The sequence below is a fragment of the Anser brachyrhynchus genome, assembly GCF_964034855.1.
Source record: "Anser brachyrhynchus genome assembly, chromosome: 23".
Classification (NCBI taxonomy): domain Eukaryota; kingdom Metazoa; phylum Chordata; class Aves; order Anseriformes; family Anatidae; genus Anser; species Anser brachyrhynchus.
Window position 1 is genome coordinate 5,467,656 of NC_137716.1, and position 26,979 is coordinate 5,494,634.

At 49.4% G+C, this 26,979-nt stretch overlaps 1 protein-coding gene across 5 annotated transcripts in view; it reads left to right on the plus strand.

Annotated features, from left to right (window-relative positions):
• CTXN1 (cortexin 1) overlaps positions 1–25,191 on the plus strand; it is a 36,024-nt gene extending 10,833 nt beyond the window's left edge. Inside the window, exons 1-3 of one of the 5 annotated variants that reach the window (XM_080566299.1) lie at positions 16,581–16,696; positions 22,532–22,645; positions 23,582–25,191. In XM_080566299.1, coding sequence (XP_080422425.1) covers positions 23,773–24,027 — 255 coding nt within the window. In that variant the 5' untranslated portion in view covers positions 16,581–16,696; positions 22,532–22,645; positions 23,582–23,772 and the 3' untranslated portion in view covers positions 24,028–25,191. Of the gene's footprint in view, positions 1–16,580; positions 16,697–18,716; positions 18,847–22,136; positions 22,161–22,531; positions 22,646–23,581 lie in introns of those variants that run through there. The other 4 variants (XM_080566297.1, XM_080566298.1, XM_080566300.1 and 1 more) reach the window with 4 other exon arrangements.
• The last annotated feature ends 1,788 nt before the right edge of the window (positions 25,192–26,979 follow it).

A 26,979-nucleotide genomic window follows, 5' to 3' on the forward strand; every position in this document is an offset into this window, starting at 1 on the left:
TTGGCCATCTGATGTCAGCAGGATCAGGTTAGCCTTAGACATGCATGTCCCGGATGTTCATTTCCCACCACAGCCAAGAATAGTGATGGGCTGAGCAGAGCCCAAGGTGGGCAGGGCAGGAAATGGTCTTGGGAACCTACCATGCCAGCTTCTCAGGAACCTGTCTTCCCATTTCTTGCTTTTCACCTGTCAGGAGCCCCTGCCTGACAAGTGCTTGGGTTTGGCAGTGATACTGCTGTCTGGGCAGGAGGTTCGTCAACGGACGATCCAATTTCAGCTCTAGGGCAGACTGTTCTTCCACTCTCTCCCCCCATGACTGACCTCCAGAGGACGGGAAGGGTCTTCACTGCACAATTCAGTACAACCCAGCCCTGTCTGGCTGCATCCCAGGCAGAGCAGAACCAGTCTCCCTTCCACCACGCAGACTCAGCACTGTTTGGGCTAGGATGGGATGGGATGTTCCTCTTGCAATTATCTTTTCCTAAGGTTGTCCTACACTCCCCCAGATTTGAGAAATAAGCTCTGCAACTAGTCTAGGAAGCTGTGTAGAAAAGTGAGAGCAGGGAGTCTGCAGAGTTTTTCCTGGGTGGCCTGATTGCCTGGCCTAAGTTGTGTGCCTCTATCATCTTTCTGTAGAGCCCTGCGCGTTCTCAACATCACTCCTTCTCTGCTGGAGAAAGCAGCAAGACTTGAGAGAGTTAAGAAGGACCAGGAAGCCTGAAAGAACAAGCTGAATTTGATCAGCAAAGAAAGGGAGTGAACTCCTCTCAACACATAAAGCTGTTATGAACGGATCAATTGTTCTTTGCATCCGATGGGACAAGATGGGAAGTGATCAGTTTAATTTGGAGCTAATGAGATTTAGGTTAGATATGAGTGAGATGCAGATTGGTTCTGAGGGAGTTCTGGGAGAATCCTCATCAGCTGAGTTTTGACAAAACAAGTGCCTGTTCTGAGCATCCTTGGGCTTATTTCACTGCTGGGAACAGATGGTATTAAGAGATGCTTCTGCTTTCATGAGTCCAAGATATTCTTTGTTTAAAATCTTCCTTAAGATAGCTCTGGCTATCTAGTAGCTTGTTGTAATTTGTTGGTGCAAGTTGCACACATGGTACTGTGGAAACCCACAGTGCTGCAGGATGGCAAGGAAGCTGAGCTCTCAGGGGGAGGGCAGGTTGGGGTGGGTAAACCAACACACACTCTTACAGCCAAGCTGGGTTGCTCTTCTGGGGAATTCAGCTCCACCAGCCACAGAAATACCCAGGCACTGCTATGCATCCTGTTGCATATGAATGGTTCCAGGCTAGAACCAAAAAACAATTTAAAATCTTTTAATTGCAGCAATGGGTTTCTTTGGAGCAGCGTATTTGCCCACTTGCTAAATAATTCATAGAAGAGCCTAGTAATTAAATGCTAAAGACCTGATTTGCTTAGCATTATTTGTACTTACACTAGTATTTAAATGCAAGAAATTACTAAGACATTTAATTGCTAATTAAAAATAATACAATTACATACCGCCTTATAAGAATCGGTCACCATTTCTGTGCATTTTTTGCACAGAGTATAAACACTTATTCTCTCTTTCGGCAGTTATCTTGCAAATTGTTATCGCTGTATTTGTGCTGATGGAAGGCATGTACTCTGTCTTCCTTTAGTGGCTATTAAAAACACGAATAAACAAATAAATAAATAAATAAATAAGCCACATAGACTGCCTGTAGAGAATCTCTGTGGAGGGTGCTTAGCTTTGCTCCCTATCTTCCTCCTTCTTTTCCCTGCAGAAGGTCCCCTGGACACCAGCCCCTGCTGGACCTGCACTCAGAAGCTCTCTCGTTGCTTATGGCGTTGGGCTGTGTGTAGGGCACGTTACTGAGAAGGAGCATCGTAGGTGCTGGAGAGAGAGCAGTGCAGGATATACAAGAAGTTGCCTTCAAACTGAGAGTGACAAATAGGCTAAAAGGGCATTTTCCTAATCCCTGAGACCTGAGCTTGTTGGGGAAGGCTCCGGAGGAGGCAGCGAGATGTGTTGGGATATTCTATTCTATTCTAATTCTGCAGAGTCATTAGCAGGGTGAATTAGATGTAAGGACCCAGAGACTGGAGAGCCTAGTCTTATGAGGGACTCTCAAAAAAACAGGGCTGCTGGACCAGGCAAGGAGTTTGGGTGCAGATCAGTGATGCATGGGGTCTGTCCTGTCCAAGGAGTAAAAGAAAAGCCTGTGTAGGCATACTACATTGTGTGTGTGTTCTTTGGGGTGTGTGGGAGGGACAGGATGAATGTGCACGTGGTGGGGGCATACGTACTGCATATGTGTTGCATGCATATAGAGGCTGTGTGTGTATGAGCGGTCTGTTTATACAGTGGGTGCTGGGAATCTGCTTGTGTACGTGTATTGGGAGGTGCTTGGAGTATGCAGGTGCTCCTGGGGGCCAGTTTGGGTATTTGGATAAGGGAATGTGTCCGTATTTGTGTGCAATCCCCGAGAAATAACAACTGGTTTTCAGCTTTTCTTAAGGGAGCTTGAGGGAGGTGCTAAGGTCTATGAATTCATCGTTAAATGTTCCTAATGAGTCACGCACTCCCAATCACAAGCGCTTACTCAAAGTCAGTCCATTGGGTGGCATCCCTGCCTATGGAAGGGGGGTGGAGTTAGGTGATCTTTAAGGTCCCTTCCAACCCAAACCATTCTGTGATTCATTCTGTGATTCATTACACGCCTTCTTCACATGATTCACTCATAGCTTTTGATACTAGGAGGGGTACAGACCACATTCAGCAGGCCAAAGCAAAGCTGGGCTTCTCCAAGGCAAAGTCTCTGGGTCCCTTCTCTGGGTTCTTCCGTGGGGTCTTCCATTCACATATGTGCAGATGTAACTGGAACAAGTGGCCCCTGCTCTCTTTTGAGATGCTGATGTAGATCCTTCCTAACCAGGGATAGACTCGGGGGAAAAAAATTCCAGCCTCGTCTCTCACTATTCCATCAGCAAACGTATATCATGTTCCCAGGAACGGTTGTGTTACCTGCAAACACCGCTTGCTTGGTGATAGGTTGTGACATGACGCAGCACTAGCACGTCCAGCTGCTCTGAGGCCCTCTCAGAATTGCCTGGCTTAATGCAAGTCTCCAGGGCTTTCCACAGTGAAAGATGAGCTCACCCCTGGCCCTAGGAAATGGAAACAGGCTCAGCCGAGATAGCGACTGGTGTGGGGGAAGTGTGGTTCCCATGTCTGTTGCGAGCAGCAGTCCTGTTGCTAAAAAGCTTGTGGTGCAGTTATATGTGAGGCAGAGTCACCGAAACACATCGAGAGTGTCTGGGCTGGTGGCTGAGCTCTCTGTCAAGGCTCCCGTCCTTCTCAGTGTTACTGAAACTAGGAAAAGATCCCTTCCTGACCTGGACTGCTGTAAGGCTTACCCACTCAAGGGGGCATATCTACTGGAAGAGGGCCTGCCTTTCCTCACACTGTGGAGGAGTATTTCCTGGCAATATCAGTGGGGCAAAGAAGGATGATAATAAATTGGAGAAAAATCGGTGAAAAATGTGACCAGTGAGTGAAGGTGGGAAACAGAGGCATTTCAGTGAAAGATTGGATTATCAGAGATGTCTTATCACAGGGAGATAAGACGGTTGCTTGGCTGGAGAACAGAAGAGCGATACCACCTTGTTTTACAGGTGTTAAAAGGCCCAGTGGCTGCAAGATGAAGCTCAATAAGCTCTGTCTAGGTACAAGTGCAGGTTTTAAGGATATTATTTAAGCATATACTGCTGGTAAGTTTTCACAGAATAAAACAATTCTTAAATATCTGCTATGATGAAAAAATACCTCAGGGCATGATAAGCACTTCGATGTTGTGACACTCACTTGAAAACAAGCACAGAAGGAAATTCTATTGAGTGCGAATTGTGATCTACTTAAGCTTTGTTTTGTGTTTCTAGTTAAACTCTGGGAGCTGATGTTGCTTTTTTTTTTTTTTTTAAAAAAAAAAAGCCATCTTCCTGTGACACCGGAGGCAGAGGGCTGAGATGACACAAGCTCTGCTCCTGTCTTTGCATGTACTCATCCCCTAAGCTCATTGTCTCTGTTTTTCCCTTCCTTTGTTTTTGCCTGCTTGAGTAAGGTGACCCAAGGGAACATTTTTGGGCACTGTGGGGTACCTAATTTCCCCATATTGCCTTGATAGCCCATGCCTCTTGCTCTTATGTCCAAGCTTCTTTCTTGAGGTGGAGCTGTCTCTCCCTCTCCTCCTAAGAGTTACACGGCAGGAGGCTGCTTGGGATGGCAGCGTGAAAGGCTGACTGCCTTCTGGACTCCTCTTATAAAACTTCACATCCCACTGATGACCTGTACAGCCTTCCCTGAATCCAGCCCAATTTGAGACCGTGTTATGGACCTGCACACACTTTTCCAGATGAGTGCTTGTAAAGCCTTGCCCTTATTGCTTCTCTCTGTTTGCTGTGAGCACCTCCTGTTTCATTTACCTTTTCCTCCTTTGTCTCATTTCTACCTGTTAAGCTCTCAGCTTCCAGCAGGAATTCTTGGTATTATGGCTTAAATATACAGCCCTGCCCATGGCACTGTTATCTTCATGTCCATTTCGTTATCCTAGTCCTTCAGACCTCCTTTCCTTATGGAGTACAGATTTCCCAACATACCAAGTGCTTCGCTAAAATCTTGTTAGATTGATATTAATTTGAATTTCTTTCTCTAAACAGTGATTTTGTTGAAGAGAACTGTATGTTTGCCTGGCATAGTCATACTCTGATAATGCTTCAGCATTTTATCTCATTTCCCTTTTATTTATTTATTTATTTATTTATTTATTTATTTATTTAGTTTGCATTATAATTGAGAAGCCTTGAGTGCTGTTGCAGCTGGGCTTATATAGAGCCTGTAGTTTCTTGTGTCTCTATTTTTCTTTCTTCAGTCCGGTAAATACATTTGCTGTTCTCCAGAAAGAAAAGGAGAATAATTAGTGGCCTGTAATCATGTATTCTGGCTCAGCATTATTGTTAGCAATACGAACTAAAGATTCCTGACTAGGACATCTGTGCCTGCTGTGACACAGCTGGTCCACCTGCCAGTGAGGTTTCCCTCTCCCGTGATTTCTAGGTAATCCGTAGCAAAATAAGACACCGGCTTCCCTTCGCTTTGTCCAATAGCTTTCCAAGAAGTGCAAACACTCGGAACTGTGGGTCACTGAGCTGTTGGGTCTGGGCAGTGTAGCTGGACAGAAAAAAAGTCTCAGCAGACAACCTGAGCTTCTCCCTCCTCAGTATACCTGTGGTATGTGGCCTGGTTTACCAATCCTCTGCTCCTATAAGTACCGCTAATTTTCTGGGAAAAGCAGACAGAATGCATAGAGAAACTTGGGTGCTCTCTGTAGTTTCTGGAGTCCATCGTTGTAATGATGCCTGCACCTCTGGGAGGCAGGTGCAGTCCCTCCGGTGTCTAAAACTCCCACTCCTGGGATAGATTCCTAGACAAATCTGGGCTATGATGAGAAGACTGTTCCTGTATGTGTGAATAGAGTGTGAATCAGGGATTTGCGAAGGGAGATGGCAGTGATCTCACACTGAGCTTTGCTCACAGTTAAGGCAGAGCAAACTGTAAAGAGACAGCCGTTCAATCCGAGCACCTTAACTCTGCCCTGGAGCAGCACCAGGCTAGAGCCAAGCAATGAAGTCCACTGGGTTGTAGCACTGTGGTTGGAAAAGCTGTGCTGTAACCTCTCAGCTGATGTCAACGCAGCTAATGTACAGAGCAGGGTCAGCAGAGCAGGCAGACAGGGGTGCTGAGACAGCTGCAGAGGGAAAAGCATCCAAAAAACAACAGACAGTTTCAAGTAATTTTCATATTTTTCAGATAGTTTCAAGTAATTTTCATATTTTTCAGCCCAGGTGATGTGGAGGCTCAGGGACACAAATTGTGTTGACACCTTAAACGGGACACATTAATCTGGCCCTAGATATTTCACGCAGACAGCCTAGTGATGAAGAGAAACATTCCCTGAGTGTGCTCTTTCTGAAAGAATTTGTCACCATCAATAAATTGATGGGAGATTTATTTCTGCCAGCCCTAAAACTGCACACAAAGTAATGTGATTTGTTCAAACTCTTTAACACACTGTTCTCCTTGATTTAAAGTCTGTTGAGCTATCTTTATTTTCTTAGCACATAATTAATTCAGATTCTGGCTTTGACGGGAAGGAGCTGAGATGTCTCTAGAGTCTGTTATTTGGGAATGAAAGAAGGAAAGGGCAAATGGAAGGGCTTAGACAGTAATCAGCTCAGCATCACTCCAACCTGAGAATAAGCAAAGGTTATCTGCATCTTGCACATTACTTAGCTTTTTCTTCATGCCTACAGCTTTGACCATATTAAGATGGTTGGGCCCAAAGAATTGGGGTGAGTGGAGTTAAATCCAGTCAGAGGCTGGTCACAAGTGGTGTCCCCCAGGGCTCAGTGCTGGGGCCAGTTCTCCTTCATATCTTTATCAATGATCTGGATGAAGGGATTGAATGCAGCCCACAGTAAGTTTGCAGACAACACCAAGTTGGGTGGGAGCGTTGATCTCCTTGAGGGCAGGAAGGCTCTACAGAGGGATCTGGATAGCCTGGATTGATGGACCAAGGCCAAATGTAGGAGGTTCAATGAGGCCAAGTGCTGGGTCCTGCACCTGGAGCACAACAACCCCATGCAACGCTACAGGCTGGGGGAAAAGTGGCTGGAAAGCTGCCTGGTGGAAAGTGACCTTGGGGTATCGGTTGATAGCCAGCTGGAGGTCTTCAAGAATCGTGTAGGTGTAGAATTTAGTAGCATGGTTTAGTGGTGGACTTGTTGCTACTAGGTTAAAATCCGGACTAGATAAACTAAGAGTACTTCCCACCTGAATGATTCTGTGATTCTATGAATTTGGGTGTGCTTCACTGATTGGTGCTGGCTTCGATCTGGTGTCTAAATAGAAATGGAGACGCCAGCCCCAGCTGCATGAGTCAGTTGGGCTAAAAGACGTGAAATCTTCTGCAGCTTGAAGACGCCTGTTCAGGGTGGTGGTGGAGGGCATGTTTTTATCCGGGGCTATGACAACAAGGGAAAGAGAGACCCTGGAGCTCTGTCAGAAAGTGCTCACAGTCCTTCATGTCTGGACCATGGCCGCAGACCTACAGCTTGAGACTCAGCTGGCTAGGCAGCAAGCTGAGAGACCCCAGCAGAGATCTCCAGGGAGCATAATTCTGCCTTCAGCTGGTTCAGAGCCTGGCCATGGGGGTCACAAGCTGGTCACTGTGTGCATGACCAGATATGTCGGCTTACTCAGCAGCTACACTCCAGCTTGACAGGGAGGAAAGATGAGAAGTTAATTCATTACTGCAAAAGACTTAGAAGTATTTAATTGATCTTGTCAAAGGCAAGGAATAATTCCATGGCTGCATGGTCCCAGCAGACACTTCTCGTCCCCTGACAAGGCAGCTTTGATACAGCTATTTCAGTAACACATGCTGAAGTCAGGAAGGGGACTTTTTATTTAATGATTCACACTAATTAGGATGATGCAGGCATGCTCCCTATCTGCCCCCCAGCACAGTGGTGACCAGGCCCTTCATGTCAGCACCATCTCCTTGGGCTTGCCGGCTTGCAGGGGCCGACGTTGGGAGATGCTTTGTGAGAGTATTTAAGGACAGGTGGGCTTGTTGCCAAATGTCAGAGCTCAGCACCCCTGATTTAGTGGTTGGGCCAGGCCCTGTGCATTCATATCACTGCCTGGGTGTTTTTCAGGCAGAATTGTGACTGCTGGCCACAGACAGCTCCTGGTGCGATGGTCCTGGTGGGCATCAAGTCCCGGGGCCTGGTGGTGATGTTCACGGTAAATAACTCCTGGACATATAGCATCCTGTGGCCTAGGGGAGAAAAGGGCCCATCTTGCTGATGTATTCCATCCCAACCCCCAAACAAACAAACAAAAAACACAACAACCGAAAAATCATGAAAAAGCCCAAAGCCAAGCCAAGAGAAGGCACTCTCAAGATCTGCCTCCCAAGGCCATCACACCATATTTTCCTAGATGCATTATATACCCGGACGTGATGCTTTGGGGCTGTTTTTTCCTCTTCACCGTGGCAGCTGCAGGTGCCTATGCCACTTCCAGGGTCTTGTTGGTGGGGAACAGAGCTGCTCCACGTCTACGAGGCCATTCAGCAATGTCCATAGTGGGGATCTACCATGAAAAATAAGGTCCTAGCACAATTCAGGGCTGACAGCAAAGCCCCAGTACAATATCCTAGGGTATTGTACTAAGGCAGTACCCTATTGTACTAAGGCAGTCCCTTAGCTTTGCCTCTGTTCTGGGGAAATTGAATAACTGCTGAGGGTCTTTGTTATGTCTGTGTGCTGTGGGGGAGGTTGAAGCAGTCCCGAGTCCCCATCCTGGCTGCCTGGGGGGGTCTCAGCCTGTGCCATACAAGAAGGAAAGGTTCCTGCTGACCAGCAGGTCTGAGCATTTCTGTATGAAACTGGTTGTGACAAAACTGAGCTACAGATGGGAAGGCTCCTCACCATCGGATGAGGGGAAGGAGGAAGAAAACAACCTCCCACCACAGGAGGAGCAGGAACAGAGCTGCTATTTCAAGGATTTTATCCTATCCAGGCATCATATGACATGGCACATACAAAAGCAGGGCTCCTACATGCCTGCCTTCCTCAGCAGTTGTGCTCTAGATCCAGAGTAAAAAGACCAGGGCTTCCCTGATTTTCCTGTCTCTTGTAGAGTCAGAGTTGTCTAGTGGCTTCTGTTGTAAAATTGCATATTTTTTGTCGCCGTGTCCAGTTCTACCTGTTTACAAGATCTTCTGAGTTTGCTGCAGGCTACATTTTTTTGGAGGGAAGATTTTGGCTTAAATGAAATTGGAAGAAACTTGTATTTCCTTCTTGTTGCAAAAACAAACAAACCAAGCCGCCAAACCTCTGCCTTTTAGAACCGAGTCTGAAAAAAAACCCCCACCACCCACAGTGATGATTACCTTTTATTTAGCCCGCATTTGTCTAAATTTTTGAAATGCATTTGCCCGCTCCAGTTTGTTTGCTCTGCTACCTGACCGTGTGTCTGTCACATTCCCTGGACTTCTTGCAGCCTCCAGATCTCTCCATCTTGTTCATTCTAACTCCATCTCCACCAACGCTTCAAGCCAGAGACTTATTTGTTCCCTTCCAGGCTCTTTCTTTCCTCTACCTTGTCTAGCTGTTGCACACTAAGGTACTCCTTAGAAAAAAAGTAACTGTTTAAAGAAGATAGAAATAAAAAGAGTAATATGGTAACGTGGATCACAAATAAACCTTTCAGATGCTGAGCACCCCATTTTCATGCAGCATTGATGATAGATTTTCCCACAGCGCTGTGCTGATCCTGTCCGTGGAGATGTTGTCCAACTAAACATTTGGATTCATTACCCAGTGTGCAAGAAGCTGAATGCACACGCTAGGTTGAGATATTGGTTATTTCAGAATTGCACAAGTCTGGGTACAAGGGGGCTTTCCACAAAGTTGGCCCAACTCTGGACTTTCCCTGTGGATTTTTATACAATTCTCCATATTTAGTACATCCCACTAAGTTCTAACTGGTTAGTGATTTACAATCTTATCTAGAAAATCTACACGTGCTCAGTGGAAGGGTATTCACCTGGGCCAGGGTCATCCTGACCTGTGGGTATGTTTTTCAGTGTTACAATGACATTATAATTAGCAAAGTTTACCTTCAGACATTATCGTTCCTCTTCTTTTGCCAGCTTGACACAACTCCCCTTGGCATGTTGATCACCACGTCCAAGTTCCTTATATTCTGGGATATTCTACACTATAGATAGTGCAAGCTCTCCAGTCTTACGGTACAGGTTACAGAACAGTGACTGGACCTAATAATAGTTGTCCCGGTAACAGAGAGAGGTTCCTCCTTTTTGATCATTCGTGTTATTATATGTTGTCTTACAAGGAAAAAAAAAATGTCTATTCATAAAGGATGTTTACATGGTAAGTTCTAGCTGCACTGTTAGATAAGGCAAGGCCGCGTGTAATAATCAACAGCTGCATGCACGCTCCTCTGTCACACCGAGCTGTCCCAGTTTACCCTGCAGCCAAGGCTGGCTGTTAATTCTGGTCTGGATGGCAGTGTCTCTGGCTGTCTCATTGTGAATCATCACTTTGACCTCTGTGAAGCTTCTGTCTTGTCCAACGCAAACAGACAGGGAACACAGGGACCTGTGGATCCGGGCAGCTGATCTCGCCACCTCTGCTTTGCTCTGCACTTGCCTGTTCGTCCCCCCCAGGAACGATATCCCTGCATCCCTTCCTTCCTTGACCCAAGTTGGCTCTCGCTGAAGCTGACTGTGATTGTTGCAGTCCTTGGCCTGCTCAGGACTTGGAGAGGATTTGTCATAAACTGTGGGTGCAGGAGTGCCTGGAAGACCATAGTTCCTTCTCCTTCCCTCTCTGTAATGGTTACAGGAGCTCCTGGTAGCTTCTGGGGCCAGAAGGCTCTGCAGGGAGAATTGACAACACTTGCAGATATGAAAGAACAGGTCAACTATAAAGCATCCTTCATGATCTCCATAATAGCTCTGCAAAGCTGAACTTGGCTCAGAGAAAAGTGTAATGAGGTGCAATTCTCTGCTTGATTAGCTGCCATTATAGAGGAGTCAGCCGCTCCCAAATGCTCTGGATTAGCTGTGGAAAGGACACACTCTTCTCCCACTGTCACCCAAGCATATTCAGAAATATGCCCTCAACCCTCAGCGGGAAGGCTCGGGTCAGCATTCAGTATTTTCCAGGAAAGAGGATGGGGGCATGCCATGAGCCCTCCCGGTGTCAGGGGATTAAGAAAGGTGCATTTGAACTGGCTTGGTCCTTCCTGCCTTATTCCTTGACAACAACAGCTCAGCATGCTGTCTTCAGACTGCTGGGAGACAAGAAACTTCCCCGAGTTTTTCAGCTTTTCTGAGTCAGCAGCAACACTTGCAGCAATCCGGGCTCGCAGTAGGTCAGAAGTTAATTTTCATTAAGTTAATTGCCATTGGCAGTTAAATTAAAATCTTTAATCATTGAAAACAGAAGGATTTTCACAGCCACGGGCAACTATTTTTGCTTTGAACTAAAGGATTCAAATGTGCATTCCCAGTCGTCAAAGACAAAAACGTTCATTCCATGCCACAGGGTTTTATCCACTGCAGTATGTTACAATATCACTTCATCAGCACAAAAAAAAAGAAAAAAAAAAACGAAAAAAAAACCCCACAGTGCTTAGATGCTATTCTGAGATTTATTTCATTTCATAGGTAAATAGATTTTTGATTAGAGAAACACTCTGCTTTTTTCTTTCAAAAGTGCTTGGCCGACTGGTGAGATAATGCAAAGACTGAGCCTCATTTAATTATAAAGTCCTTTAGGTCCAGGCAAAACAAACTCCCTTGCTGTCTCCACGGTGCAATTAGGTTAGCATAATCTAAAGGCTGAACCACCCTTTCTGGTGCTTTACTGGGCAGTGACTGTGCAGGCTGCAGTGCAGTATTAAATCAGTGCTCTGAAGTACAGTCAGGATCAATATTTCCGAATGCCAGAGTCTTCCACGTTTCTCAGAGAACTTTTGTCCCAAACTTCCCTGAGGCTTATCCATCTCTTCTGTCATAAAAGGCAAAGTCTTTGGCAGAAACAACTCTTGAAACGCTTCCAAGAAGTGAGGGCAGTGTGGGAAGCTCCCCACACGCTGATTCCTTTGGGCATGTTCTCGTTAACAGAGATTTAAATAGGGGAATTTAAAGTCAAAAGTGTTAGATCAGCTGGGATTTGGCTTCTGGTGCAGACATGACCCCTCTTTGCCTGCTCAGGGACAAAGGAAGAGCGTGCAGTGCTGGGAAGGGCCAAGGGCAGCGCAGGATAGCAAGTAACACTAGGGGCAAAAAGGCCTCTGTGCTCCCAAAGCCCTAGTCATGTTCTGTGGGTGCTACATGTGCACAGGCTGGTCAGGTGCATACACCGATGGACTCAGCTGTCCCGTGGGCTATGGGAGACGTGCAGACCCCAGCATGGGCTGTTTGTGAGTGCAGCTGGAGAGAAAACTGCCCAGGGCAGCAGGGCCCAGGGGAACCTTGTGTCCCTCAGACCATGATGGGCTGTGGTCCTTGTGTGGGCTCTGAATGCTCCGGTGTTGTTCTTCTCTTCATAGAGCTTTTTCCACATCCTCTGGCACCAAAGGCACTAAACACAAAGAGAAAGAGCTGTTTGTTTGGGTCATTGTAATGCACCAGGGCTAGCATTCATTATGCTCCAATAAAAAGGGCACTCAGACTCCATGAGGTATTGATTAAAATAACATTTATTGGAGCTAACGCTTGAAGGAAGAAGGACATAGTATACATAACCTGATGTCCTTCCAGATGCAGGGAACCCTGAGTTGTATAGCACTGGGCTTACTTCTAGTGGGTGCCTGGCATGGTGCAAATCCCATCCGGGAAGAGGTTTGTTTTTTAGAACTCTTGCAGGATTTTCTCAGAAGAAAATAATTCTATTCATCTTTTCTCCTGCTAAGCAAAAGGATGTTTGCATGAGAACTTGCTGCTTTGCTTTAATATAAAGACAAGGACATGCATGATAGTGCCAAGTGGGAGCTGCTTGCAGACACCTCCGTTACCTTTAACCCCTTTAAGTTTATCCTGCAGCCAAGGAATATGTGCTATGCTGCACAGACCTGTGCCTGCTCAGGCTCACTGCTGCCTTGTATCTCATCGCTGTTAGTTAAATACTCAGTTGGCAGGGTTATGGGAGCCCCTGAACCAAGCCAAACAGTAAGCGTTGCAGGTGCAATTCATCTACCCACCAGTGGATGTGTGAGCCATAAACAACCTGCATCCATGTCACTGTAGGGTCCTCCTTCCTTAGGGAGAAGCAGTCATGTCTAAGGCTCGAATTTTCTACCTGAAAGAGTTTACCGTGCTGGGTGCAGTGATGTATTCCTTCTGGTCACCCTCTATTTTCCCTTGACTATAAAGGGATGCATGGGTGACTTGCCTAGATCATTTGTCTTGGGGAACCAGCACATTTTCTGCCACTAAAGCCATTCTGTGCTTATCCTGCCTGAAGAAGAGAGACCTGCTCTCCCCACACTGACCCCAACACTCGGATGTGCTAGCACAGCACAGTATCTGTTGCTCTGATCAGGAAGCCTCTTCTGGGCCAGCAGAGTCCTGTGGGTTCTCTGCAAGATGTCACCAGGCAGAACAGTAAAATTTGCTTCCGCTGTTGCAGAAAGGAGTGACCCCCCATGCCTGGTGTGGTTTTATGCTCTTTTAGGAAGACTCCAGAGCTAACCAGGTTGTGACAGTGAGGGTCTTCACTGTACCAGGGCTCTGCTGCTGCTCACAGATACTATATCCCCTGTGCTTTTGTGAGGTTGTGGGCTGGAACTGGTGCACACTGGTCCTGTTGGATCTTGCTCAGTGCCAGCGGACCTCTTGGTGTCCCGGGTGCAGCCTGCTCTGCTGGAGACAGGCCCAGCAAGGGAAATCCCGCCTGACCCTTAACAACGTGGAGAGCCCTCAGCTGGTGTAATTGTGTTTGCACAAACAACCCTTACCAGTTTAAAGGAGATATCATCAGGAACTCATTGAAATGCAGCCGCAGCCTCCACTAGAGTGCAGAGTGTCTGTCATAGCTTGAGGCAGAGGAGGGGGCACGAGAAAATCTCAGCTCCCCAGAGGCCCTGGGGCAGTGGATGGTCCCTCCCGGGAAGGTGCAGTGCTGCTGGCCGTGTCCTGGCTCTCCACAGCAGCTCTGCGCATAGCAATTAGCTGGCTTCTGAGAGGAGAGGGGCTGGGAGAGGCACTGAGGAGTCTCCTCCACAGATCAGGATTAGAAATTCTAGCAGGCTTCCTCACAGAAAGCACACAGACTGTCGGGGCACCTGGAGAGGGGTTGGTTTGCTTTCATTTCGCTTCGCAGACCCACAGCCTGGGGCAAGGGGGGACGAGGAAAGACAATAATGGGGGACAATAATGAGGGATGAGGCAGCGGGCAAATGAGCCACAGGAAAGCCCACACAAATCTGGGTCTGAAAAACAAACAATAGCTGGAAATGGTGAAAATTTGTGTCATTATCTCTTGGACCAGCTGCTTTTGCAAGTTTGGACGCTGTAGTGGTGTACGACCAGCTCACAGGCTTCATTCTGGCCAGAGACTGATGTTCACTCCTTGGGTGAGGATGTGTGAAGGCTACTTGGCTAATCACTGTATACGAGACACACGAAAATCATGGCTGTGGTGTCAGAAGGAGGGTTGGAAAGGGTTTGACTGGACCAAACTGGACCAGATTGGGCTAGGCTGGGCTGGAATGGACTGGGATATACCGGGCTGAGTCAGGTTGGGCTGGATGGACCGCATAGTGGAGAGCCAGTGGCTACCCCAGGCGATTTTTAGGACCATCTTTGCGAGCATATCCTGTGACTTGCAGGACACACAGTTCCACATCCAGTGCAACCACAGAGCATAAAAGGCTCCCGTGACTATTCCATGAGTGGATGTGAAGGCATTTATGAACTGTCCATTCACACACACACAGTCCTGCCAGAGGACAGATTACTAGCATAAAAATATTAATATTAATTTTGCAGGGAGGTCACCTATGTGGCCTATCTCCCCTTTGCGCCAGGCAGTGAGGTCTCTCTGTACCGATTAAGTGTGAGAATGCTGTCTGTAGACACCTTTCAGAAAAAATAAATAAATAAATAAAATTTATGTATTTCAATTAGCACCTAAGATGAATCAAAAAGGAAATTATGTGGTTATTCCCAGATATTTGCAATGAATTACCTTACTGTAGGAAGGAGGTATGCTGCACTGCACTGAAGGGGCTGGGGATCACTATTATGTTCCTCTGGTACTGTTACACTTAGAGGAGCTTGCTTTTATGGTCCGGTGATTAATTTTTGCAGGATTATTATTTTGCACTGGGGAAATAGCTGAAATTGTGAAAAGGAAGCAACATGGAGAGGAATTGCATCACCTCTCAGCAGCTATATGCAACTTTGTCATCTAATCCATACTGGGATTTGCTCAGACAGCCAGGCTATGCCAAGATCTCAGGGGTATTGGTGGTGTGAGCTTTATTTGCTGGGCATTCTTCACTTGCTGACCTGCCAGGGACCTGGACCCTGGTATTCCAGCATCTTTTAGCTCAGGACTCAGGACAAAGAAACAGAGCCTTTGTTTGTGGTTGTCCCTCGAAACTGGGTGTGGATCATGACCCTGTGATCTCTGCTACAGTCAGTCTGTCCTGATCTTGTCGACCAACCCTGTCCCTCTGACTCACCTCTCCCATCCCATCTGGTGCTAGTTCTTCCTCCAGATTACATCCCATTAGCACTGGCTCCAAGTCTCCTGTCTCCTTTCTCCAGAACAGAAAATGCTGCCTCTGTTTGCTTGTACAGATCTGGCACACAGAGGTGGGGACGGCATGCAGGTGGGAGGCAGTGACAGGAAGAGTTGGTGACACACACTCAACCTTGAGGAGCTTGTGCAGCACTGCCAGGCTCTGGTTCAAGGCTCTGGTTCAAATTTGTGGTTAAGGGCCAAGCACGTAGCCAGGTTCTTGGAGATCTCCCAAACCTGGTCCTGTTTCCATGTGAGCTGGGTGTGACACTGTACAAGCCTGGCAGCCCCTTGCATCCCAAATAGCTACCAGGCTTGGCACTGAAGCTGGATCACTCCTTGAGTCTGGGGTGGGAAAGCGTACACAGGGCTGTAGTGAGATTTTGCAGTCCCAGTTCCTTCACCCCTTGGGCATCTGCATGGTCAGCTGTGTACCCAGTATCTCTTACACTGCACCTCTGACATGCTTACGTCTTACATCCTGGTGCTGCAGGCAGTCGGGTCACTTCACTGCATGAATGGCAGTGGTGTGCCTGCCGAGCAGGAACGCTCTGCTTCCCCCAGTACATCCCAGTGTGCCAGGAGTGGGGCTGTGGGTCTGGCACAGACACAGGCAGTGTGGACAGGTTCTTGGATGCGTTAGAAGAGGTGGTAGAATAGGCATATTGCCCTAGGGACTGGAACAGCTTTTGGAGAGCTATGCAGAAGAAAAGTTGTGTGGGAGAGCAAGGGCTGCCCATCCTGCTGTTATACAGAGCCTTATCAGAGTGGGATCTGCTCCCTCTGTGTCTGATGGGGATGGTGGGAAGGGTGGGAGTGCGCAGGCCTGCGCTAGGCAGATTCGCAGCTGGATCATACATGTTGCTCCCAAAGCCTTGGACAGCCTTCTGAGAAGTGCAGACAGGACCAGCAGGAGCGCCTGGCACATTCCTGTGTGCTGCACTGGGAGAACTGGGAGCACGCAGGGGAGCACTGGGATTCAGGAGCTGTACTCCAGGGTTGGACAGGCCCAGCCTCCAGCCCTGCTCTAACACAGCCCTGCTTCCACAGCCTGGCTTTCCCAGGCAGGCAGCTCCTGAAACTTCTCTCAGCTCCAATTGCTGCGCTCCACCTTTTATTATAATTGATTCTGCATCGCCATAGGAACCCGCTCCAGCGTGAGTGAAGCGCAGCTGCCTTCTCTGTGTGCTCTCCGGGAGACGGGAGGCTGCTCCTTCCCTCGAGATGGCAAGTGCTGAAGCTGGGAGTAGCTGTGGCTGAGCGGCAGGGCCCCCCGGCCCATGCCAGCCAGGTACTGTCCATGCCCCAACCCCTCTCAGGTGCTCATGCTATGGGTAGGACGGGGGGCTTGCAGATCCAGGGATATATGCAAGGGGGGCGGGGGAGAATGACACATTCCTTCTGCATTGTCAGGGACCACCCACCCCTCGCTGGTGGTGGGCTCAGGATGTGGATCTGGTGCTGGGGCCCAGCATATATTCTGGTGGCAGTTGTCAAGTCTGGACGGAGAGAGAAGGATGCTGGACTTTGGGGTCGGGGTGGGTGGGAGCCAACTTTCCTGGGTAGCTATCTTCATTCCCAGGTGGCTTAATTTGGCAGTGGTGAGGTTTCTGTGTGTGCTAATACAACTGCAGACAGGAAGCACACCCTGCAGGGTGTTCTGCAGAGCCTTGCTTCCCATGCCCCCCCTCCCCAGGAACCAGGGATTACAAAGTCTGGGACCGAGGAACAAGCATTTCTCCTTAGCTGAGGATGGATTAAACCTCACCCTCAGCTGAAGGGTGGCCCTTTATCATGTCAAAGGCTCAGCTGGCCCGAGAGATTAGGACAGACCATCTCTTAGGTGGAAAACAGGCTGGAGTAAGTTTACAGCTAGGTGAGGGGCACTGTGCCTGGTGCTGTGCCTGTGGGCTAACTGGGCATAGCTCAGATGCCAGCACAAGGGACAGCCATCAAAAGGCCAGGGCATGTGGTGGTGACACAGCCATGGACCCCAGAGCCCAAGCACTGCCCCTGCTCCCTCGTGGGGCAGTGGTGTCTCACACCCAACATCTCATGCTCCTACCCTGGCCTGATCAGCTTAGGTCTCCCCTCCATGTCCTGGGTGCTACTCATCTTCCTCTACAGCTGGGCTCAGCTGCAATCCTGGCAGCAGAGCTGCCTTGCTGGGAAGGCCCCTCCACAGTGGCTGCATGGGATCAGAGAAACACTAGTGTTTTTCCAATTAGACACGGGCTGGTTTAGCACAAGCTTTGCCAAGTTCTTCCATCAGGGTTTGGGGTATAGACGTGCAGATGAGCTGGGCTGGGCTGGAGTCCCGGGCCATCGCTACTACCAAAGGAATGGCCATATGCACCCAGTAGGGAGAAGGGGCATGCCTGGTGTCCTCCTGCACCCCAGGGTGAGAGGGTTGTGGATATAGCCCCTTCCGCCTGGCTCCCTGTGTTTGGGGCACAGTGGTCTTCCCTAGCCCCTGCCCTGCTGTCTCCCTGCACGCCAGGCATGGCAGAGGAGGGAAGGCCTCAGCAGTCTCAGCCTGTCTAGCTATGGGACAGGCGTGCCATTCCTTGTGGAAAGTATTGAAGGAAGATGTTGACAACGGGCTTTAGAGCGTGAGGGAACATCTGGATACATCAGTGCAGATGGGGGACCCTGCTGAGACTTGGGGTCTTCCTTGGACCTACAAGGGACCTGCGAGCTGGGAGCTGGGCCAGGTGATGGAGGGGAGCTTAGAGGGCTCATGAAGGAGGCCCTCATGAAGGAGAACAAGCTGTTTCCACCCATCTCCGTGGTCTGCTTTTATGTCAGAGGCACAGACACTCCTAGAGAGGCATTCATGACCAGCAGCTCTACTAGAGCAGAGACCTGTACCCCTTGTCTCAAAGCTGGGATCATTACTGCCGCAGGGTGGATTCCACCCAGGACAGGTTACTTGTCCCTGAGAACAGAGCCTCCAAACTCTCTCCTTAAGGGGCAGAACTAGGCTAGGATACAAGCAGGTCCTGTGAAAGGAAAGGTGAACATTGCAAAATGCCAGTTGGATAAAATAAAGTGTTTGGGAAGACGTTAACAGGGATGGTATCTCTCCTTACCTCCTCTTCTGAGCATATGAATCTCCTGTTGTCTTGGGACGTGCAGGCCCCGGTATGACAGTGGTTGTGTTTACGCTGGCAGCTGTGCAGTAACCCAGTGGGACTTGTTCATTATTTGCTGCCAGGAATCAGCAGCAACATTTACTGAAAAAGGCAATGTAAGCCCAGCAAAGACCTCAGCTGTGTCATGATCTCCGTATAACAGCGCCAGGCACAACCCTGCACCTCCCAGAAGCGTGCCCAGCTGCCTCTGTCCCAGCGGGGCTCAGCAGACCAGCCTCAGGCTGTGGGCTTGGGGGCACAGAAGTGGGACGACTGAGGGACAGCCACACGTCTGCGACACCTGCAAGTATAGCCTTTTCCTCTCCCTAGAGATCTGAGGTCCTGGAAACCTCTTGCTGAGGCAGAAACTTGTTTGTCTGCAAGGGTGCTTGCTTTCCTGTCTCCCTGGTGATTTGCATTTGCTGAATGTTTGCAACAGGCTCGTGTGTACTATGTGCTGCAACACGATGAGCAAAGGGGAATGTGGAGCAGGGTCCCATGAAACCCATGGCTCCCACAGAGCAGCAGAGTGCTCTCAGGCAGGGTCCTGAAGCATGGCATGCTGTATGCTGCACTGCCCTGCTCATTTTGCATAGCAAATTGTCTTTCTGAGACATTCCCAGAGCCCTGGATGCATCTATCTTTTGGATTTTTCTCCAGGTTTTCTCAAATAGGTTTATATGGGGAGTGACGGTGGGTTTGTGCTTTTCAAATCAGGTTTATTTTAGTACTATCCTAAGGAATTTGCTCCAGTTCTTTGTCAGACATTTTACTCTGTTTTCTTCGTTTGAATTTAAATATTTTAGCCCCTCATAACTCCTCCTTCAAAACTAGTTCCACCTTCTCCATTTAATACATTAGTCTCATTTGTCATTGTTATATAATTGTAAATGCCTATTTTTGGTTATAAGACAGTACTAAGTAAGTTGTGTATATTTAAAAGAGTGTAAACCAAGTCACTCTCTAGTTGTTGGACTGCATCCATGACACAGTGCAATTAAACCCTGCTTCACTGTGGCTCATAATAGTATCTATCTTCCAGTTCCATTCTTTGAATAGATCAGCCTTTCTGGTACAATCCCGCTTTATTGTGCAAATCACATTGATCTTTTTAAATTCCTGCTGATAAAGTGCACACTTTTAATTCCTAGGTGTTTCTTTATGTTAATTACAGTATTGAAAAGCTCCCAGCATCCAAATTTACAAAGACAAATTTATTAGTGATTTGGTGAGCTGTCTTGGCCCTGGATCCAGAGATGGGTTCCTCTCCCACCGACCCCTGTGCAACACTAACACAGAGCATACCGTCTGTGCACTAATGCAGAGCTAAGCCCAGCTGTGCCAAGGCTCCTGGCTTCATCTTTGGTTTGATGGTGGGAGTAAGCTGTGTAAAGGAGGAACAGATTTTTGAGCAAAGTACTGTAAATTGGAAGCAAGCAATACCAGAAATGTCAGTATCCAGAAATTGCTGTCCAGCTAACACAAGACTTTCTCCAGCTGCTTTCACTGTTTGGGCTCTGATTCTGCTTTGGATACTCTTTATGCTTTCCTGTACAGTACCTGTCTCTTGGTCTTGACTCCTGGTCAAAAAACTGCAAGAACTTGAAGGGTGGAATACACTGGTGCTAGCAGTGTCTGGTGTTGCTCAGTGAGCAGGCTGAGTCATGCCAATGCTGCACAGAGATGCACGCTGAGATCCCATAACCTCCAGCCACTGCCCACTCACGGGATCAGACTCTCAGTTTTGAGGTGTCTGCAGGGGGAACAGTAAGCCCTCCACACCAGATGGCATCCTGCATTTGTAAACACTACTCTGTACTTCTTCACTACTCTTCTTTAACAAGTTGCACGGAGAAGTTGTGGTCGCTCCATCCCCGGAACTGATTAAGGCCAGGTTGGATGAGGCTTTGAGCAACCTGGTTTAGTGGAAGGTGTTCCTGCCCATGGCAGGTGGGTTGGAATTAGATGGTCTTTAAGGTCCCTTCCAACACAAACCATTCTATAATTCTTCTAAAATATTTGCCATTCCCAAATGAACATTTAATTTGCGTTTCATACCCATAAAATCTCCCCACAGTGTTAATAAATAGTTGACAATGGTCCTCTTCCTTTGTGAGTTCTGTCCCTATTTAGAAATTTCCTTGCGCATGTATTCTTTTTAGTTACTAAGGGAACATGAATCTTAATAAAACTCAATCACATATTCCTTAAATAACAGCTGCCTTCATTTAACTATCTTATCAGCATTTTTTTTGGCTCTGCTCAAAATTCTCCTCCCCAAATGGGAGAGAAATAATTTATCCTGTATGCAGGCCTACTGTTTGGCAGAAAATCTTGTATTTTGTCCTGAATATGCGTATTCCCCCCTACCCTATTGATGTGAGTTACAAGTCAGTTGGGTACCTCCAGGTACATGATTTGTAGTTGATTTGCTTAAAGCAGGGACTGTTCTGAGCATATCTGGTACCAAGGACCACGAAGGGAATTTTCTTAACCCAGATGTGCCCATCAGAATCATAAATCTCCCCTAAAGTCTCTGGTGGAGAGCTGTGGCTGGTGGAAGGAGCTTGGCCAGCCGTGGCCTCTTAGCAGCCACAAAGCAGGGAAGCTCTGCCTGGTGTTTAAGTAAGACATAGCATTAAGGGGGTCTTGGTGCAGGGTTAGATTCTGTGTGCAATCGCAAATGACCAGACTACAGAAGCCCCAGTTGTCCCAGCACCAAGCTGGGATACACGGGTAGCACTTGGGAAGAGCACTCTGCGCTGGGGTTATTGGAGTCCCCGGCCCCATGCAGTGTACTTTCTGGAAGAAGCTGTAGCAGGGAGAGAAGGAGCCTGCAATATGGAGTCTGGTCTCTTTGATCCATTTGATCCCTGAGCTGTTTTCATGAAAGACTGAATTCTGACAAGTGTGGCGATAATTTCAGAAGGTATCGAGAAAGTCGCTGTGCTTTGTTTGGAAGTTTTAGGACAGCGTTGCTGAATGTTTCCTGTGGAACAGCAGCCGGTTCCCACTTAGACATTTTTGCTGGGCTCTTCATTGCAGTGTACAAAACTGAACTGCAAAAGGCTGCATGGACATCCAGGCCCCTGGCCCTTCTAGGATGGGAACACTTCTTTACTGGAAGGGTGACAGCACTGGAACAGGTTTCCCAGGGAGACTGTGGAGTCTACTTCGCTGGAGATTTTCAAAACCCGCCTGGATGCCATCCTGTGCAATACGATTTGGTGACCCTGCCTGGCAGGGTGGGTTGGACTGGATGATCTGCAGAGGTCCCTTCCAACCTCGACCATTCTGTGATTCTGTGGAACAGGGGTAGTTTACCTCTGTACAGACCGTAGGGCACTGGGTCACTGCCTGGAAGCTGACAGCATCCAGGTCCTGGGACTCAAGATAGTGAACAGAGAACGCTTCCAGCTTTCTCACCTCGCTGCTAATGCCCTTTATTTTATTTTATTTTATTTTATTTTATTTTATTTTATTTTATTTTATTTTGCTTTTGTGATATGAAATTATTTTTAAAGCCTGCAAGCACTGTTCCTCTTGATTTTCTAGGAACTGCAGAAAAAGGAAAGTGAGCAGGTCCTCAGTATGAGTCAGAACCATGCCAAATGTGCTGTGGTGTGTAATTGGGTGCCTTGGCCTTGGAACTGGGCTCTGCCTTTTCCTTTCCTGCTGATTGTTGCTCCCAGATGGAGACAGTATTGCTGCCTGGAACGTGTGTGAATGGGAGGGTGGTGGTGCTTTTGGCTGTTTCCTGATGTCTTCCAGGGGGACTCTTTGGTGCAATCTCTAAGAGCACTCAGGCTGCAGGATGGTTGATGCAAGGGTACGTCAGTGCAGATGTTCTCCTGGGTGAACGGACCTAATGCTGCTCTGACAAGAGACACTGAGAACTTGTAGTTGCTAACTTCAAAGGTGTCTCGTGGTGCTTTCCTATGACTGCTAGTGACTGGGGGCCTTTTAACCTCTTTTGCTGTCTTTGTCCCTAGCCCAAGAAAGCTGGACCCTGGAGATCCTTGTGCAGTGACGAGGCTGTTTGGACACAGCCTGCTCCTGCTCCTGCTGCAATAGCGATGCTAGTGCCCCCACGCAGCTGCAGTGAGGTAGGTGCCCTCCCAGGACTCGGTCACTTCTAGGCCTGGTGCAAAACCAAAGGCAGTCACTGGTACACGGGACAGCAGCTGGACACGTCCCTCAGTAGGAGGGACAAACTCTAAACTTGTGCCCACCTTTGGAGATTTTCAAGACCAGACTAGATAAAGCCCTGAGAAGCTTACTGTGACTTGACAGCTGAGGTCCTTCTCAGCCTACATTTTCCTACAATTCAGGGCAACTGGTCCAAAAGGGTCTTGCAGCACTGGGCTTGGCAGTTGAGCAGCCTCTCCAGAGGATTGCTGGGGGTTTATGACCAGAGTGGCAAGCTCTATACCAGTGGCCTGAGGTGCCCACCCACCCTATTCCCTTGTGTCCCCGAAGAGTGACATTGCTGTGGAAGTGCTTCCTGAGCTTGCTAGAAAACCAGGGATCCACTTGTGAACTTCTGCCTTCAAAGGTGGTAAGGGAGATTTCCTTCTGAGAATTCCTCACTAGCATTTTCTACAAAGTGCCTCCTCCCTATATACAATTCCTTCCTCCTCCCCTATTGACTTTCTCCAGCTGCCAAAAGCAAAAAATAACCCCTCAAATTCTTTAGTTAAAGCAAAAATGACTCCTGGTGTTTAGGAGCCATGGTTGAATTTAAAATAACAGTAATTAAGAGAAGTTTCGCATGTGAAGTATTTGTTCAATTAAAAAAATATCTTCCCACATTTCCTGGCTGAAAATACATGCTTAATTCAGACCCTAGCCATGAACGCCACTGTCCCCAGGCTTTTCTGCCAAATATCTGGTTGCTTGTCTGGCTGCATCAGCTTTCAGGTAGCTGCATTTCTAGCAACAGAGGGCTCTTCCCTGCCCTTTCCTGTCTGTAACTATTTAGCAGGATTGCTGAAGCCTGTGGCCAATTCCTCTTCCCTCACCATCTTTGCTTTTCCCTCCAGGAGCTCTTGACCTGTGCAAGAGTGAATCCCAGGCTCCGCAGCTCAGCTTAGCAGTGCCAGTGGCTATGGAGTGACCTGTGTGCAGGGAGTGCTCGGGGCGTGTGGGCAGAGCAGGAGGCTGGAGCTTGCTGCCTGAGCCTAAATGCCCCCTGTCCACGCACTCCTTGCAGCCAGAGTGCCTCACCCCTGCCATGAATGATGCATCGACAATGGATTATGAACTCCTGTCCCCCTCCTTGGTCGAGCACCCGGCCAGCACTGCGGGCATGGATGCTGAGCAAAAAACCGTCTTTGCCTTTGTCATCTTCCTCCTGGTCTTCTTGGTGATGCTGATGGTGCGCTGCTTCCGCATCCTGCTGGACCCCTACAGCCGCATGCCTGCCTCCTCCTGGACTGACCACAAGGAGGGGTTGGAGAGGGGCCAGTTCGATTATGCCTTGGTGTAGAGGGCAGGGATGGGGCGAGCCTGGGTGCTCTGTGTGCCTCCCATCCCAGCTGGCCCCGGCCCCGGCCCCCCCTTCCTCTGTGGTGTTGCCCCGGGCCAGCAGGGATGCTCAGAGCAGGGAGGTGAGGTCGGGCTCTTGTCTGGGGTGGGTTTTCTAGGGGTTTCTCTCTTTTCTAAGCACTTTTCAGTTCTCTTCGCAGTCTGCAGCACTCTTGGCGAGATGTGTTGGAGGGGTGATCTGACTCCCCATGGTCCTTGCTGCCTGCCGTGCCCCTGGGCAGTGTTGCGTGCTGCAGTGAGGGGCAGGAGCCGATGGGATGGGGCACGGGGGACCTGCCCTCAGACACAGCCCACAGAGCTCCTGGTCTGGGTGGCTCTGCCTGGTGCCAGGCCAGAACTTTGACCCCCCCCCACCTCCTCCTGCCTCTCACGTTGCCCTCGTCTGTGTCCTCTGGGGAGTGCTGACCATGGTCCAGTGTGTGTGTGCGCGTGCATCCCTGTAGCTGAGCTTTGTCCGTGAGGTGGTTTGTAGGCACCTGACCCAAGTGCTGGCTTTGTTCCTCTCTGTGTGGCAGCCCCAAGTGCCCCTCACAAGGAAGGGGCGGGTGGAGACCCCGTGTGCAGCCCCCTTTTGGCATCCAGCCCTGCAGCCTGCTCTCTGCTTTACACCGTAGTGACCTGTCCCTGCCGAATTGTGAAAACGATCTGAGCAAGGCGCAATCCTGCAGCCACTTGCAGACCTTCCTGGGTGGCCCTGCTGGGATCGAAAGTCCCTCACAACACTTGGGAGATGCCCTTCAGCCAGCCCAGGCCTGGCAGTACCTTGCAGTACCCCCACTCTGGGAAGTCCCTGCTCCAGCAGGATCTGGGCAGCCTTCTGGTGTCGGGGTGTGCTGGGATGGCGGGCCCTTCCCTGGCCATCCTGCGCCGAGGTAGCAGAAGGGCTCTGTAAGTAGCTGAGGGGAAAATAAGGCTGTGCTCCCACCCCTCTGTGGGATCCATACCTTTCGAGTAGGGGTGCTGCAGCTAGTCACAGGGCTGGCTAGCAAAAGCTGTGGTGGGTTATGGTGTGGGACAGTAAGAGGGTTTGTACGAAGGGATTTGAGCCCATGGGGGAGAACTTCCTTGTGCACCGTGGAAATAAAGCTGCACTGTGCTAACCCCACACAGCATTTCCTCCGCTCTGTGATGCGTCCCATCGGGCTCTCAGAGGAGTACTGCTGCTCCCCCAGCAGGGGTGGGCTGCCCCGTCTGTATCTGTCTGAGCCGAGACCCACATCCCTCAGCACAAGCTGGAGCTGGTCCACAGGGGATGGGTGCCACGTGGGACGGGAACCTCCCTACCGGGCCATGGTGCTGTGGGTGCCCCATACTTGGGGACATGTTCTCTTGGGGACATGCAGAAGGTGCTTCTTAGCCAGTGTGGCTAAGGAGGAAAGAAGGAAGGAAAGTCCCACCCTGGTCACGTCCCCTGTGGGGCCTGTGGGCTGTGCCTGGCCATGTCTCCTACAGCACCCTGGGTCTGTGAGACGAACACCCTGCACAGGCACAGCAGGCAGCAGCCTGGTGGGTTCTGCTGCATCCCCCAGAACCTTCTGGGTGTGTGGGTGCACGTCACCCTGGGGAGTCCCTGGGGCCACACGAGCACTGGCACGGGGGAAGGAGGGACTGCTGCGTGTTGCAAAGAAGCAAAGGCTCAGGGACCGGTTTGGGTGCTACATGTCCCTGGGCCTGGGAATGAGTTCTCCCCATGGCTGTGTCAGTCGGGGCAGGGGGAAATGGCAAGTTACAGCTCCATAATACTCTGATAGGAAAAATCACTGGGAGCTTTCTGTCATGGGGATGGCCGTGATAGTGCAGGGGCATTGGTGTTAAGGTTAGCATCACGCAGGCAGCAAAGAAAGAGTGGCTGACAGGACATGGGCACCAGGTCCAGTGCTTTGGCACCACGCTCCCCACTACCCAACACAAGACTAATACCACTCAACTGGTGCCAAGCCTGGCAGGCCAGGCAGCCGTTTAGGGGGACTGTTTGCAGCTATCTGATCTCAGTGGGAGCATCTTTTCTTCGGCTTAACTGTCCCCCCACCCAGCGGTGCCCCTGCTCTCCCATCACCCAGGGAGGTGATGGGCTTCCTCGCAGTCCTTGGGATGCTGTGCCCTCTTGTGGCACATGGCTCCACAGCTGAAAGTGCATCTCTGGCTCTGCGAGGGAGGCTGAAAACCAGAACGTCAGCCTGGAACTAGGAGTTTGAGCTGAACTCAACCAGCTGGACCCTGGCTCCGGGACATACGGCCGAAAACCTGAACACACAGCATGTCACGTTCACCGCACAGTCGAGACAACCTTTGTGTTGCATGACCTCAGCACAGGCACCGTTCAGCACGTATACGTTTATGCACACCCATGTACACCCCCACAGCCCTGCACAGCTCCACCAACATTCTTACACATGCCTGCACCCACACATCCACCTCCAGGATACAGCTACAGCCCCACACCTCCTCACATAAACCCCCTTGCACATATACCGACACAAAGGCCACCCTACCCCTTCAACTTCCCTCCTGCATGACCCACCACATGTCTGTAGGCTCTAACTCTTCCCCTCTCCTTCTAGTCTCCTGCATGCCCTCTGTCTCCTCTCCAGACCTCTGCCAGAGGTCTGGTCTCCAGGCGCAGACCTTTGGCATCATTCTCCTTTCCCTCTGGGAGCAAGAGCAAAGGATCAGGTAAGATTGTTAATGTGTCTGTCCTGCCTCCCTCAGCTATCTTCTGCTCTGAGGCTTTTGGAGGGACCTCCAAAGCCCCTACGGGTACCCAGGGGTGCTGAATTATGCAAGGGTAGAAGAGCTGGGTGAGGCTGAGAGTACAGAAGAGAAACCAGCAGAGGGGCATAGTGCTGCCACCAACCACGGCCGTGCCCAGACTAAGAGGAAGACTCAGAACCAC